Source organism: Eptatretus burgeri, chromosome 13, assembly GCF_056783735.1.
Source record: "Eptatretus burgeri isolate ZD-2024b chromosome 13, Ebu_testis_v1, whole genome shotgun sequence".
Taxonomy (NCBI): domain Eukaryota; kingdom Metazoa; phylum Chordata; class Myxini; order Myxiniformes; family Myxinidae; genus Eptatretus; species Eptatretus burgeri.
Genome location: NC_140973.1, coordinates 46,318,273 through 46,331,784, shown reverse-complemented (window position 1 = coordinate 46,331,784; position 13,512 = coordinate 46,318,273). Strand labels below are relative to the sequence as shown.

Sequence of the window (13,512 nt, the reverse complement as noted above, 5' to 3'; positions counted from 1 at the left end):
TCCTCCAGTGACCATCAACAAGCACATGGTCAATCTCCTTTGAATCATCACCAACTTTGGAATACCAAGTCCAGCGATGAGGCTGGAGGCGCTGAAACCATGAACCAGCCACCCTGAGTCCATGACATCTTGCAAAGTCAAGGAAATTAATTTGATTCCGTTTCACAGTTCGAGGCCCACACTCCTCGTAACCATCCCTATCAGTGCCAGTCGATGCATTGAAATCCCCCAAGACTAGAAGGGTATCTCGCCTGGGGCACTGATCAACCGCAGACTCGAGCGCGGCATAGAATGAATCCTTCACAGTGAGATTACTCCCATCAGTCGGACAATATTCAGAGACCAGGGAAATGACACCCGAGGAGTGATGAATCCTCAGTCTCATAATACGCTCGTTGACCGGTGTTCCCTCAATTATCATTGGAATCAGCTTATTGGACACAGCGACAGAAACTCCTTTGGCGAGGTAACCATCAAAGCAACCAGACCAATAGTAGGTCTAACAACCTGCCATGATCTCACTACTCTCCAGTCTCCGAACCTCAGAGAGGGCTGCAATACTGATGTTCAACCCCTGGAGCTCAAATTAAAACAGGGACCAGTGATCATCTTCTCTTAGCGAAAGCACATTCCAGACACCCTCCCGAAGGGACCGCCTCATGTTAACCTGAGGAGACTGCCGTCTGGTGCACGACACCTCAACACCACCCCGACACACACCACTGCAATCCGAATGAGGAATATTACCCCGTGGTTTTCCTCCTATCGTCAACGAATTGGGGTCCCGAATGCTTTGCCCCAATCCAGTCATCAGGTGAGTTGCCCTGCGAAGGGCAGTTGCACAGGAGGTACTCCCACGGAATGAATTTTAAGTTTTCTTTGGGTTTTTTGTGTGTTTTGGGGAGTGAAGTGTTTTACAGTGGCCGGAGTGCAAATCCTGTCACCAACCTCCCAGAAAAAGGTAACCCAATTGCAGGAGGATGTCCGCAGACACAGTTGGGCAACAAATATGGATGACCATTGGCAAAAATCCCCAAAACATGAGCTCCTCTGCTATTTGACAGGTTTTGTTTTTAATCCGGCTGGGTGTCCATATCCACACACCCTCCTCACCAGGAAACCTGGTGGAAGAGACTGTTTAGTCGCCGACAATGAAACAGGTTAGTACAGGTTTACATGGTACCTGCAGCAAGTCACAGATCTGATCTGGCCTGACAATAAAAAAAATGGTGAGTGCCACTACATATATATATATATATATATATATATATATATATATATATATATATATATATATATATATATATATATATATATATATATATATATATATATATATATATCCGGTGGTTATATTTTCGGATAAAATGCATTCAAGAGCAAGAAAAGTCATAACATGAATAAAAGGCAAAGCGTAAAATAAACACTGTGACCGTTTTCATTTTGAATTCACCAAACATGAAATAGATTGATCATAAATTAAAAAGAAGAGTCCAAGTGAAGTCTGATGTCACTGTACAACATGTGGTTTGAAATTGAATAGTGAGATTGAGAATTTGTGTTGAAAATTTTGAAATTGAATGAGGCAAACGTGATTTTGACTGGCAAAACATAATTCACTCCTGCCCATAAATTAAATTGAATGATTCAAATTCGAAATTTTAACATTAATTCGTCTAGCAGGTGTGAAAATGCAAAAATTTGAATGCTCATCTATAAAATTGATTGAAATAATGATGAAAATGGTCAGGAAAACCGATATTCATTTGCAATTGGTCACTGGTTTTGACACAAATACAAATTTTATAATGGACCCAAGGCAACAAAAAGCTACAAACAGTGGCTTGCAAAAGTATTCAACCCCTACTCATAATGCCACATTTAGATGAATTACCAATTATGTCGAAATAATTTTTTCAAATGAACTTTTTTTTATTCATAACTGGAGATCAAACTAAACACTGTTGTAGTTGAAGGAGGTTACATGTCAGGAATACCTGCAAAAAACATGTACAAATAAAAATTCACTGGTTGTAAAAGGATTCAACCCCTTAGGTCAGTACTTGGTGGTAGAACCTTTTGCAGCAATGACTGTGATGAGTCTTTGTGAGTAGATCTCTATCAGATTCACACAGTGAGATGGTGAAATGTTTGCCCATTATTTACTTGCAAAATTGTTCAAGTTCTGCCAAGTTTAATGGGGATCATCGATGAACTTCAATCTTCAAGTCTCGCCATAAATGTTCAATTGGGTTCAAGTCAGTACTTTGTCTGGGACATTGAAGAACATTTATTTCCTTCTTATTCAGCCACTCCAGTGTGGCTTTAGCTTTGCGCTTCGGATCTTTGTCCTGCTGAAATGTGAATCTTCTACCCACCCAGTTTCAGATTCATGGCTGACTCAAACAGGTTTTCATAAAAGATTCTCTTTTACTTTGCACCTTCCATCCAAACAAACTTGCCGGTCCCTGCTGATAAAAAAGCTGCTCTAGAACATGATGCTGCCAACACCATGTTTGATAGTAGGGATGGTGTTGACTTGTTGATGTGCAGTGTTAGGTTCGTGCCAGATGTAACACTTTCAATTTTGACCAAAAAGTTCAATTTTTGGCTCGTCTGACCACAAAACGTTTCTCCACATTCCTGCAGTATCATTAAGATGCATTTTCACAAACTCCATACGAGCTTGTAGTTGTGTCTTTTTCAGTAATGGCTTCTTTCTTGTCACTTGCCCAAAGAGGTCAGCTTTGTGTGGGGAACGGGATATTGTTGATTGATGAACACTGACCCCCATCTCAGACAGAAAACCTTGCAGATCTTTCAAAGTCATTGTTGGATTTACAGTGACATCCCAAACCAGTTTTCTGTTTGCTCAGCAACTGAGTTTGGATGGGGGACCTGATCTGGGTGGAGTCTGAGTGGTATGATACATCTTCCACTTCTTAATGAAGGATTTCCCTGTACTCAAAGGGATAAGGAGAGACTGAAATCTTCTTATAACTCTCTCCTGAATGGTGCTTCTCCACCACTTCATGTCTGACTTCTTTGGAAACCTCCTCCTGGTCTTCATCTTTACCTTGTTGATTGACCAAGTGAGCTGCACCTTAAACTCCTTTGATAAGTGGGGAGCTTAATTTTAACTTAAACCAATCATTACTTCTTCTTCTTCTTCTTCTTCTTCTTTCGGCTGCTCCCATTAGGGTGCGCCACAACGGATCATCCGTCTCCATTTCGCTCTATCCTCCACATCTTCCATTGACACTCCAACCACCCGCATGTCCGCCCTCACCGCATCCATGAACCTCTTCTTTGGCCTTGCTCTTCTCCTCCTACCTGGCGGCTACATCCTCAGCATCCTTCTCCCGATATACTCCGCTTCCCTCCTGTGCACATGTCCAAACCATCTCAATCTCGCCTCTCTCACTGTCTACAAACCGTCCTACCTGCGCTGTCCCTCTAATATACTCATTCCTTATCCTGTCCATCCTCGTCACTCCCAACGAGAATCGCAGCATCTTTAACTCTGCCACCTCCAGCTCCGTTTCCTGTCTCTTTGTCAGTGCCACCACCTCCAAACCATACAACATAGCTGGTCTCACTACCGTCTTATATACTTTCCCCTTCACTCTTGCAGCTCCCCTTCTGTCACAAATCACTCCTGCAACTCTTCTCCAACCACTCCATCCTGCCTGCACTCTCTTTTTCACTTCTCCACCACACTCTCCGTTACTTTGGACAGTTGATCCCAAGTATTTAAACCCATCCACCTTCCCCACCTCAACTCCTTGCAACCGCACCATACCACCACCCTCCCTCTCATTCACGCACATGTACTCCGTCTTACTCCTACTGACTAACATTCCCCTTCTCTCCAGTGCGTACCTCCACCTCTCGAGGCTCGCCTCAGCCTGCTCCCGACTCTCCCTACAGATCATGATGTCATCCGCGAACATCATAGTCCATGGAGACTCCAGTCTGATCTCGTCCATCAACCTGTTCATCACCATTGCAAACAGGAAAGGGCTCAGAGTCGATCCTTGGTGAAATCCCACTTTAACCTTAAACCGGTCCGTCATTCCTACCGCATACCTCACCGCTGTCACACTGTCCTCATACATATCCTGCACCATCCTCACATACTTCTCCAACACTTCCGACTTCCTCATACAATGCCACAACTCCTCTCTTGGCACCCTATCATAAGCTTTCTCTAAATCCACAAACACACAATGTAACTCCTTCTGGCCTTCCCTATACTTCTCCATCAACATTCTCAAAGCAAACATCGCATCAGTGGTGCTCTTTCCTGGCATAAACCCATATTGCTGCTCGCAAATCATCACCTCTCCTCTCAACCCAGCTTCCACTACTCTTTCCCACAACTTCATGGTGTGGCTTAACAACTTTATCCCTCTGTAATTTCCACAGCTCTGCACATCACCCTTATTCTTGAAAATCGGAACCAGTACACTTAATCTCCACTCCTCCGGCATCCTCTCACTTTCCAAGACTTTATTAAACAATCTGGTTAACAACCCCACTGCCATCTCTCCTAAGCACTTCCATGCCTCCACTGGTATATCATCTGGGCCAACCGCCTTTCCACTTTTCATCCTCTTCATAGCAGTCCTCACTTCATCCTTACTGATCCACCATCTCCACCACTTCCAACCTTCTCTCTCTCTCATTTTCTTCATTCATCAGCTCCTCAAAGTACTACTCAAAGTACATCAGCTCCACCTTCTCAACACACTCTCCTCGCTTGTCAGCACATTCCCATTTGCGTCCTTTATCACCCTGACCTGCAGCACATCGTTCCCAGCTCGGTCCCTCTGTCTTACCAATTGGTATAAATCTTTTTCCCCTTCCTTTGTATCCAACTTCTCATACAGCTCGCCATATGCCTTTTCCTTGGCCTTTGCCACCTCTCTATTTGCCTTGCGCCGCCACTCCTTGTACTCCTGCCGACTTTCTTCATCTCTCTGACTATCCAACTTCTTTTTCACCAACCCCTTCTTCCTTATACTTTCCTGTACTTCCTCGTTCCACCACCAAGTCTCCTTATCTTCCTTCCTCTGTCCAGATGTCACACCAAGTACCTTCCTAGCTATCTCCCTCACCACTTCTGCTGTAGTTGCCCAATCATCCCACCCATCTTTACCACCATCCAACACCTGTCTCACCTCCTCCCTAAATTCCACGCAACAGTCTTCCTCCTTCAGCTTCCACCATCTGGTCCTTGGTTCAGCCCTCACTCTCTTCCTCAACCTCACCTCCAAAATCATCCTACAGACCACCAATCGATGCTGTGGAACTACACTCTCCCCTGTCACCACCTTACAGTCTCTAATCTCTTTCAGGTTGCATCTCCTGCTTAAAGGGGCTGTCCCACCTTGACGTTTTAGCCAGCGTGTGGCAAGGTATCAAAATGTATTTAAAACGCTGGCGTACACTGAACTATTGATGTTTTTTTTTAAGTTTTGGGCGTATAATAACGTGTTGGACGTATGCATAATGTATTAGTAACGTACACAGAACGTTTCAATCATATATAGATAACTTATACCAACGAATGCTTAGCGTGTTGTCGGCGTTCACAACCTATGCCCAACGATAGTCTAACTTATGCATAGCACATGGCAGTGTATCGCCGACGATCACGTGGCGTTGGCTATTCAAAGGCTGCGGCTCGACGATTCAAAACATAACCGCACTAGACATCGAAGTGTGAAGCCGCTGTCACACCTTGACGTTTTAGCCAGCGTATGCCGACGTATGAAAAATTTGCCAAACCAAGCTGGCACACGTCGCATACGTTATGGGTAAGTTTTGTATACATTAAGAGCATGCTGGCATACGTCGAAGTACGCTGGCATACGTCGTCATACGCCGAGTACGTCGAGAAATTTTCAGCATGTTAAAAATTTCTCGACGTACTCGGCGTATAACACGTTCCGCATATGCTGGCATAAGTTGTAAGCGCGTTACGCGATCGTTGACACACGTTACTTGTACGTTACTCATAAGTCGAAACACGTCGACGTAATGGTTAGCGTCAGTGTTCCAGACTCCCTGGTTTTTTGGGGTTTTTTTTCGATATGACAGTGATGATGACACCGATTTCTAGTGCGGTTATGATTTAAATCGTTGAGCGGCAGCCTATTAATTATATTATATCATAACCGCACTGGAAATGGAAGTGTCAACATCACCGTCACACCGAAGAAGAAAAAAAAAAAAACAGGGAGTCTGGAACACTGACGCTAACCATTACCTTGACATGTTTCGACTTATGAGTAACTTGCAAGTAACGTGTGCCGACGTGTGTCAACAATCACGTAACGTGCCTGCAACACGTTACTCATAGGTTAGAAATAAGTTTCGGGTATGCTAAACATTACCTCGATGTGTTTCGACTTATGAGTAACTTACAAGTAACGTGTGTCAACGATCGCGTAACGTGCCGACAACTTATGGCCAAGCGTATGCGGAACGTGTGAGTCATACGCTGGCAACGTCAAAAAATTTCAAGCATGGAAAATTTGTCCAACACTTCGGCGTACTATGACGTATGCCAGCGTACTTCGAAAAAAAGCCAGCGTACTACGACGTATGCCAGTGTGCTCTTAAGGTATACAAACTTACCCATAACGTATTCGACGTGTGCCAGGATTTTAGCCAAATTTTGCATACGTCAGGCATACGCTGGCTAAATCGTCAAGGTGTAACAGGGCCTTTAGATGTAATCCACCTGTGTACACTTTCCTCCACTCTTGTACGTCACCCTGTGTTCCTCCTTCTTCTTGAAATACGTATTTACCACTGCCATTTCCATTCTTTTTGCAAAATCTACCACCATTTGCTCTTCCACATTTCTCTTGTTGAGACCGTACCTACCCATCACCTAAACCAATCATTACATCCAGGTGAAATGTATTACACTTATTTTGTAACCTTATAAACAAATATTGAAGTGATTTGGGGTTACTTAAGGCCCGGTCACACCTTGACGTTTTAGCCAGCGATGGCAACATATTAAAATGTATGTAAAACGCTGGCTTACGTTGAACTTTTGATGTTTTTTTTTAAAGATTCGGACGTATTCATAGCGACTTGGTCTTATGTCTAACGCATTGGTAACGGACACAGAACGTTTCGTTGTGTTATAGATAACTTATACCAACGAATGCTGAACCTGTTGTCGGCCTACACAACCGATGCCCAACGATAGTCTAACTTAGGCATAGCGCGTTGCACGCATCGCCGACGATGTCGTGACGTAGCCTATTAAAAGGCTGACGCACAACGATTCGAATCATAACTGCCGTAGAAATGGAAGTGTCAACATCGCGGTCACACCTTGGCGATCTTGCCAGCGTATGCCGACCTAAGAAAAATGTGTCTAAAACGTTGGGGCACGTCAAATACGGTATGAGTAAGTTTGGTATACGTGAGTAGAATGCTAAAGTACGCAATCATACGTCGTAGTAAGTAGAGTACGTCAAGAAATTTTAAACATGTTCTAAATTTTACGACGTACTCGGCGTATGACACACGTTCCGCATGCGATGGGGATAAGTTTTACACACGATATGTGGATGCTTACACACGTCCACAAAGGCTACTTATAAGTCGAAACACGTCGCGGTAATGTCTTTTTTACGCGAAACTTATTTCTAACTTATGTTTGACGTGCTTTGAACCAAATCTTTACGTAGTCCCAACACACATCGACGTATGTAGACGTATTCCAATGACGTCTTCCGGTCGACAAAAAAAATAAATTAACGTGTTTCTAGCTTACAACTGCCATACAAAGACGTGTTCCCAGCGGTTTTGGGAATTGCTTTATAAAAATGGTGTTCATAAAAGGGGAACCCAACAGTGTTTTCGAGTCCTTTTTGAGTCGATGTCCATGTCAGCAGTAACAGTATCAGTATCAGTATCAGTATTAGTAGTAGTTTGTTCATGTTGGCAGTAGTAGATGAGTGTGAGGGGGAGGGTGTGGGTTATGATGGATCGTCCTTGCGTTTAACGATTTAAATGATAAACTCAACGATTTAAATGGCTGCATCTCCACTATTGAAAGTAGACGCTTACGCTCAACAATTCGATTTTTTTTTACACTCAACAACTTTTAAACGGTACCACTCTGCTATTTTCATAGTTTACAATGAACGATTTAAATTGCTGTCACTCGCCTTTGTTTTTTGACGCTGGCGCTCGGAAATTTTAATCGTTTCTATTGAACATGCTAAATCGCTCAAACCCCACTATTGAAAGTAGACGCTTGCGCTCAACAATTGGATTTTTTTTACACTCAACGACTTTTAAACGGTACCACTCAACTATTTTCATTGTTTACAATGAACGATTTAAATTGCTGTCACTCGCCTTTGTTTTTTGACGCTGGGGTTTGGAAATTTGAAGCGTTTCTTTTGAACGTGTTAAAACGCTCAAACTCGACTATTTTAAATAGACGCTGCCGATGGACAATTGGAATCATAGCCAAGCTAGACATCGAAGTGTGAACATCCTCGTCATGCCCAAGAAAAGTTTGAAGAATGCTGCAAATAAGTGTCCTGGCCGTGGCCGTGGACGCTGACGCAAGGACGATCCATTATACAGACGTCTTTCAGCCTATGAGTAACTTAAAAGTAACGTCTGTCGATGTGTGGCAACGATCGCGTAACGTTCCAACAACACGTTAATCATAGGTTAGAAATAAGTTTCGGGTACGCTAAACATTACCTCGGCGTGTCTCAACTTATGATTAACTTACAAGTAGCATGTGTTGACGTCTGTCAACGATCGCAGACCGTGCATACAACTTGTGGCCAGCGAAGCGGAACGTGTGAGTCATACGCCGGCATACGTCGTGAAATTTCAAGCATGAAAAAATTTGAGGACAACCAAAAAGTACAACGTTTAAAGCCAACGTACAACGACGTATGGCAGTGTTTTTCAGCGTGCTCTCAATGTTATCAAAACTTACCCATAACGTATTCAACGTGTGCCAGCGTTTTAGAAAAAAAATTCAAAAATCGGCATACGTTGGCTAAAACGTCAAGGTGTGACCGGGCCTTTAGGCAAAGAGTTTGAAGACTGATACAACTGAGAATCATCTGATTTTCTCTGTTCATCTAATTTATTCACATTTTACCTGCATTTTTTTAGCTTTATCACTTTGGAGAAGTTTGTGAAGACTATATATTAAGCTTGATTTGAAAGCATCATGAAATAAGCTCAGGTGGCATCAAAATATGAAAATGTTGGAGCAGGGTGCATAGTTAATTATGCAGGCCATGATATAACAAAGTTTAAAATGGAGCATCTCGCCGCCATTAGAGCATTTAAATTGCATCAGATGTGGCAATAGACGTGAATTGTTGCTCCCAGCTTGCCAGCTCGATGACAGAAGACGCCATTTGCATTTTTGCCTTTTCCATCGCTACCCCGTTTAGAATCCCGTGCGGGCGTGGGCAACCTACTGGTGGTACCAAAGTGGCCTTTCAATAGGAATGGACAAACCATTTTGGAATCCTTGGTCCAAGCTCAGTTAAATCTGCATCCCAAAAACTGACACGCAAAGGCTTAAAAGGTTAAATTAATGAGCTGGGAATCACTTTCCATATTACGGAAAAGAAAAGTGCAAAACAGGTTATCCTGCCTGCCATATGATCTTTAACTAATGATGTTAAACATCACCTGATGTCCCCAAATCATAGGTAGTTTAAATCCTTAGAAAGTCTGCCTGGGTCAATGGAGGGACTGATGATCACACACGAAACGTATAATCCACGGTATCAAACCCAGTCTTGATCTTCAATTGATTGACCTCAACCAAGATGGTCAACCTGCTCTATCCATTGACAACATTAAAATTAAAGGAGCCGTTGCCTCAAAGAAGGGAAACCATTCATTCATTCATAAGGAAGCAAAAGAATCTCATTACAATGTAGTACTCGACATAATACTACCTCATTGCGTTTGCTACTACCTTAACAAGAGAATACCGCAGTCTCTCCTCCACACCCTTTGAACGCCATTCCTCTTCCTGCAACTCTTTCTTCTCTGCTTTCCCCATCGTCTGCCAGACACATGTAAAGCACTATAGACACAGCGAGAAATCTTGTGAGATAGGAAGTTGGAAAGCTGTAAGACTTACCTGTGTGTAAAGCAGCAGCTTCTCTGTGGCATCAGGATCCAAATTCCAAATCAAATCTTCACAAAGTCTCAGCAAGTCCTTTGGGACATCGGTGTACACTGGCAGACAGCCGGCGTTCACAATACCCATGTCCATACCTGCCTGAAGAGGAAAGAGATAGGTTTTTCTTTTAACTACAGACCCTGTTGTAAAGTCTAATAAAGTGCAATGATTATATATATATATATATATATATATATATATATATATATATATATATATATATATATATATATATATTATATATATCTTTCAAACCACGAACTCACTCACACAGTGATACATATATATTATTACATTCTAGGTGCGGTATAAAGTTGAAATTAGGCACACTGATGTAACTCAAGCCTATGATTTCAGAAGAAAAAAAAATCATAAAGTTGCAAATGTCCAGAGATGAAAATATCCGTAAACAAAGTCGAGCAGTGGAGCCTCACTCCTTCGGCTGGGAGAGGGGCAGAGCTTGGAGTGTGCATCAACAAAGAGCTCATACTACTCACGCATTCATCATTTATCTGCTTGCAGAATGCAAGCACAATCTACAAACACAGGTTCACCCACCTCATAAAAAAGTAAAATGGATCAACGATTGTGCGGCAGTTTACGTATAATTTTTATCCTGGCAGCGTGTCCTTGGGCATGCATAGGTGTGGGTATACCTGGATTGCATGATAGAGAAAGACACTGTGCATGGCCTCTCGAACAGCATCCATCCCACGGAATGCAAAAGAGAGGTTGGAAATACCACCACTCACCCTGGCTCCCCCAAGATCGAGCTAGAAAACAAGTTCACAATTAAATCACCACCTCTCTTCCTTATTACACGACCAAAAACAAAAACAAAAACGCATTTAATCAAAAATTAGTTGAGTAGAAAGCAAAATGTCTTAACCTGAAGCCAAACAGACCGTCAAATTAAACCATCTGGCCGTAGCACAGATACCCCGTGTCATTAGATGTTATGGAAAAGCTTCACCTTGATTTTCCGCGTTGCATCGAGGAAACTTCGGGCATATCCACTGTGCTCTGCGATTCCCGTGGCAATGGTCAGGATGTTGGGATCAAAAATTATATCGTTCGGTTCAAATCCAAGCTGATTAACCAATATGTGGTAAGAACGAGAACAAATATCGACCTTCTGCTGAGTATCGGTGGCCTGTTGGGTCGAAAGGTTTCTGAGTCAGAAAACAAAAAGATTGGAGAGCTCATAAATGTTCATATATATATATATATATATATATATATATATATATATATATATATATATATATATATATATATATATATATATATATATATATATATGTGTGTGTGTGTGTGTGTGTGTGTGTGTGTGTGTGTGTGTGTGTGTGTGTGTGTACTGTAAGCCTGGTGTTGGCGGTAGTGGTTAGGGTAGCGGCTTGGGATCCAAAAGGTCCTGAGTTAAAGCCCCGTTGGCCACTTGAATTAATACACATCGGGAGGTCGACTCAGCCTGTCATCCTTCCAAGGTCGGCGAAGTGAGTACCAGTGTACTGGGCCCGGTGTATGCCCCGGTTGGAATAGGTTTACCATATCCCTGTCGTAAGACGCGACCAGGGTTGCGTCAGGAAGGGCATCCGGCGTAAAAACTAAGCCAAATCATTATGCGGATCATAACGGATGATCCGCTGTGGCGACCCCAAACGGGAGCAGCCGAAAGAAGAACAACAACATATATGTGTGTACTGTAAAAAGCCTTGTTCCTAGATTTTCTTATGAAACTTTACGATGTCTGCTGAAGACAAAAGGAGTATGCATCATGGAGTATGCTTTTCTTTGCAAGGAAAGTTAAGCAATATCATACTTTTCCAGACTCTGCTGTAATGTTTAGAGAATCAGCTCTGAGTCTGGGAGTTCAGTGGTTCGGACCCCATCCAAGTTACACCAAAGATTTTACAAATAGTCCATTCTGCTTCCATGCTTGATGTTCAGCATTTAAAGGGTAAGCACAGCCAAACCTCATGGATTGGCATCAATGGAGAGGAGGAAATCCCCCCTTTAATTGCCCCACTAAGTGTGAAGAGAGATGTGACGCCACAAAGATGGCGTTGCTGGTACCCAGAGTGCTGTGGGAAGTGACATCATTTCCCCCAAGCTCAATGGCTGTGTTTGTCTGAATTCATGTCAGATGTTGTCTACACGTATGTGAATTTGGTTTTTTTACAGCTCCTCCATGAGCCTTTGACCTTGTAGAAAAAAACAACAACACTTTGAACATCATCCCTCGGTTTGCTATAGCATTTGTCACATACGTTAGGTATTGCAAGGACTCTTTTGATACATATCTGATTATTTTGACAATCAGCAATAAAGCTGGAAAGATACCGCAATCTCATAACCACAAGCGATTTGCTGATCCATCCATGACACGTGTTACTACGTAACCATTTTTAATGGTAAGGCTCCGACGCAGTAAATGGGGAATCACAAGTTGTGTTCTTCTGTAACAATGAGTAAACAACTTTTGTTTCATCTGTTCTAATATACATCCGAATGAAAATGAGAATTAAAGAAAGTCTTTTTCACTTAAAAATATACCGGAACCAAGCACTGTGAAATGTGCATGAAACAAATTCGTGCAAATATAACCAACAAGAAAATGATGAGCAAATGCCTTGCTCTTCTATTAAAAAAACAATCTCCTGAGCTCTGGCCTCATTTGCTGAAATTTGAAAGCTGGACGTTACCAACCTTTAAGTGACAATTTACTAGGACAGGTAGACAGAGACAAAGCAATATCAGCATAAACAAAAAACAAACAAACAAAAAAACGATGAACCGGACAGGTAGAAAAATATCAAGTTCTTACCTGTCCTTTCTCATCAAATGCCATGACGACAATGGCACCCCCATATCGGTGCACAATAGCAGCCTGCTCCAGGAAATGCTCCTCACCACCCTTAAGGCTCAGGCTGTTCACAATGGACTTCCCCTGGCAGTTCTTGAGTCCACTTTCAATCACAGAGAAGTTTGAGGAGTCAATGCACAAAGGCACCTGCCAGAATAAGAAAAACGCAAGGGGAAAAGCAATCAACGATAACGTTACTTATAAAAACAATAACTTTCACCATTAATGAATGTGTGCAGAGGGATACATTTTCCTGCCCCCAAAAGCACCGTGTTTACAGATATGCTCGCTGGCAAAAAATTTCAAAGCCAGTCAAAAAATTAAATAATATACTTTACACAAGTGTACAACGGATGATATGATACAATCAAAATTAACAATATCTTACTATAATGGAGTAAATGTGGATGTCACCGAAATGCCAAAATTGGCATTT

The 13,512-nt window shown here is 42.4% G+C and overlaps 1 protein-coding gene across 2 annotated transcripts in view; it reads right to left on the bottom strand.

Annotated features, from left to right (window-relative positions):
- Positions 1 to 13,512, bottom strand: part of MTR (5-methyltetrahydrofolate-homocysteine methyltransferase) — a 50,872-nt gene that overhangs the window by 16,046 nt on the left and 21,314 nt on the right. For both annotated transcript variants that reach the window (XM_085852294.1, XM_085852295.1), the window contains exons 14-18: positions 13,038 to 13,223; positions 11,184 to 11,363; positions 10,867 to 10,983; positions 10,169 to 10,309; positions 10,001 to 10,090 (exon numbers count right to left, since the gene is read on the bottom strand). In XM_085852294.1, the coding sequence (XP_085708420.1) occupies positions 10,001 to 10,090; positions 10,169 to 10,309; positions 10,867 to 10,983; positions 11,184 to 11,363; positions 13,038 to 13,223 (714 nt within the window). The remainder of the gene's footprint in view (positions 1 to 10,000; positions 10,091 to 10,168; positions 10,310 to 10,866; positions 10,984 to 11,183; positions 11,364 to 13,037; positions 13,224 to 13,512) is intronic.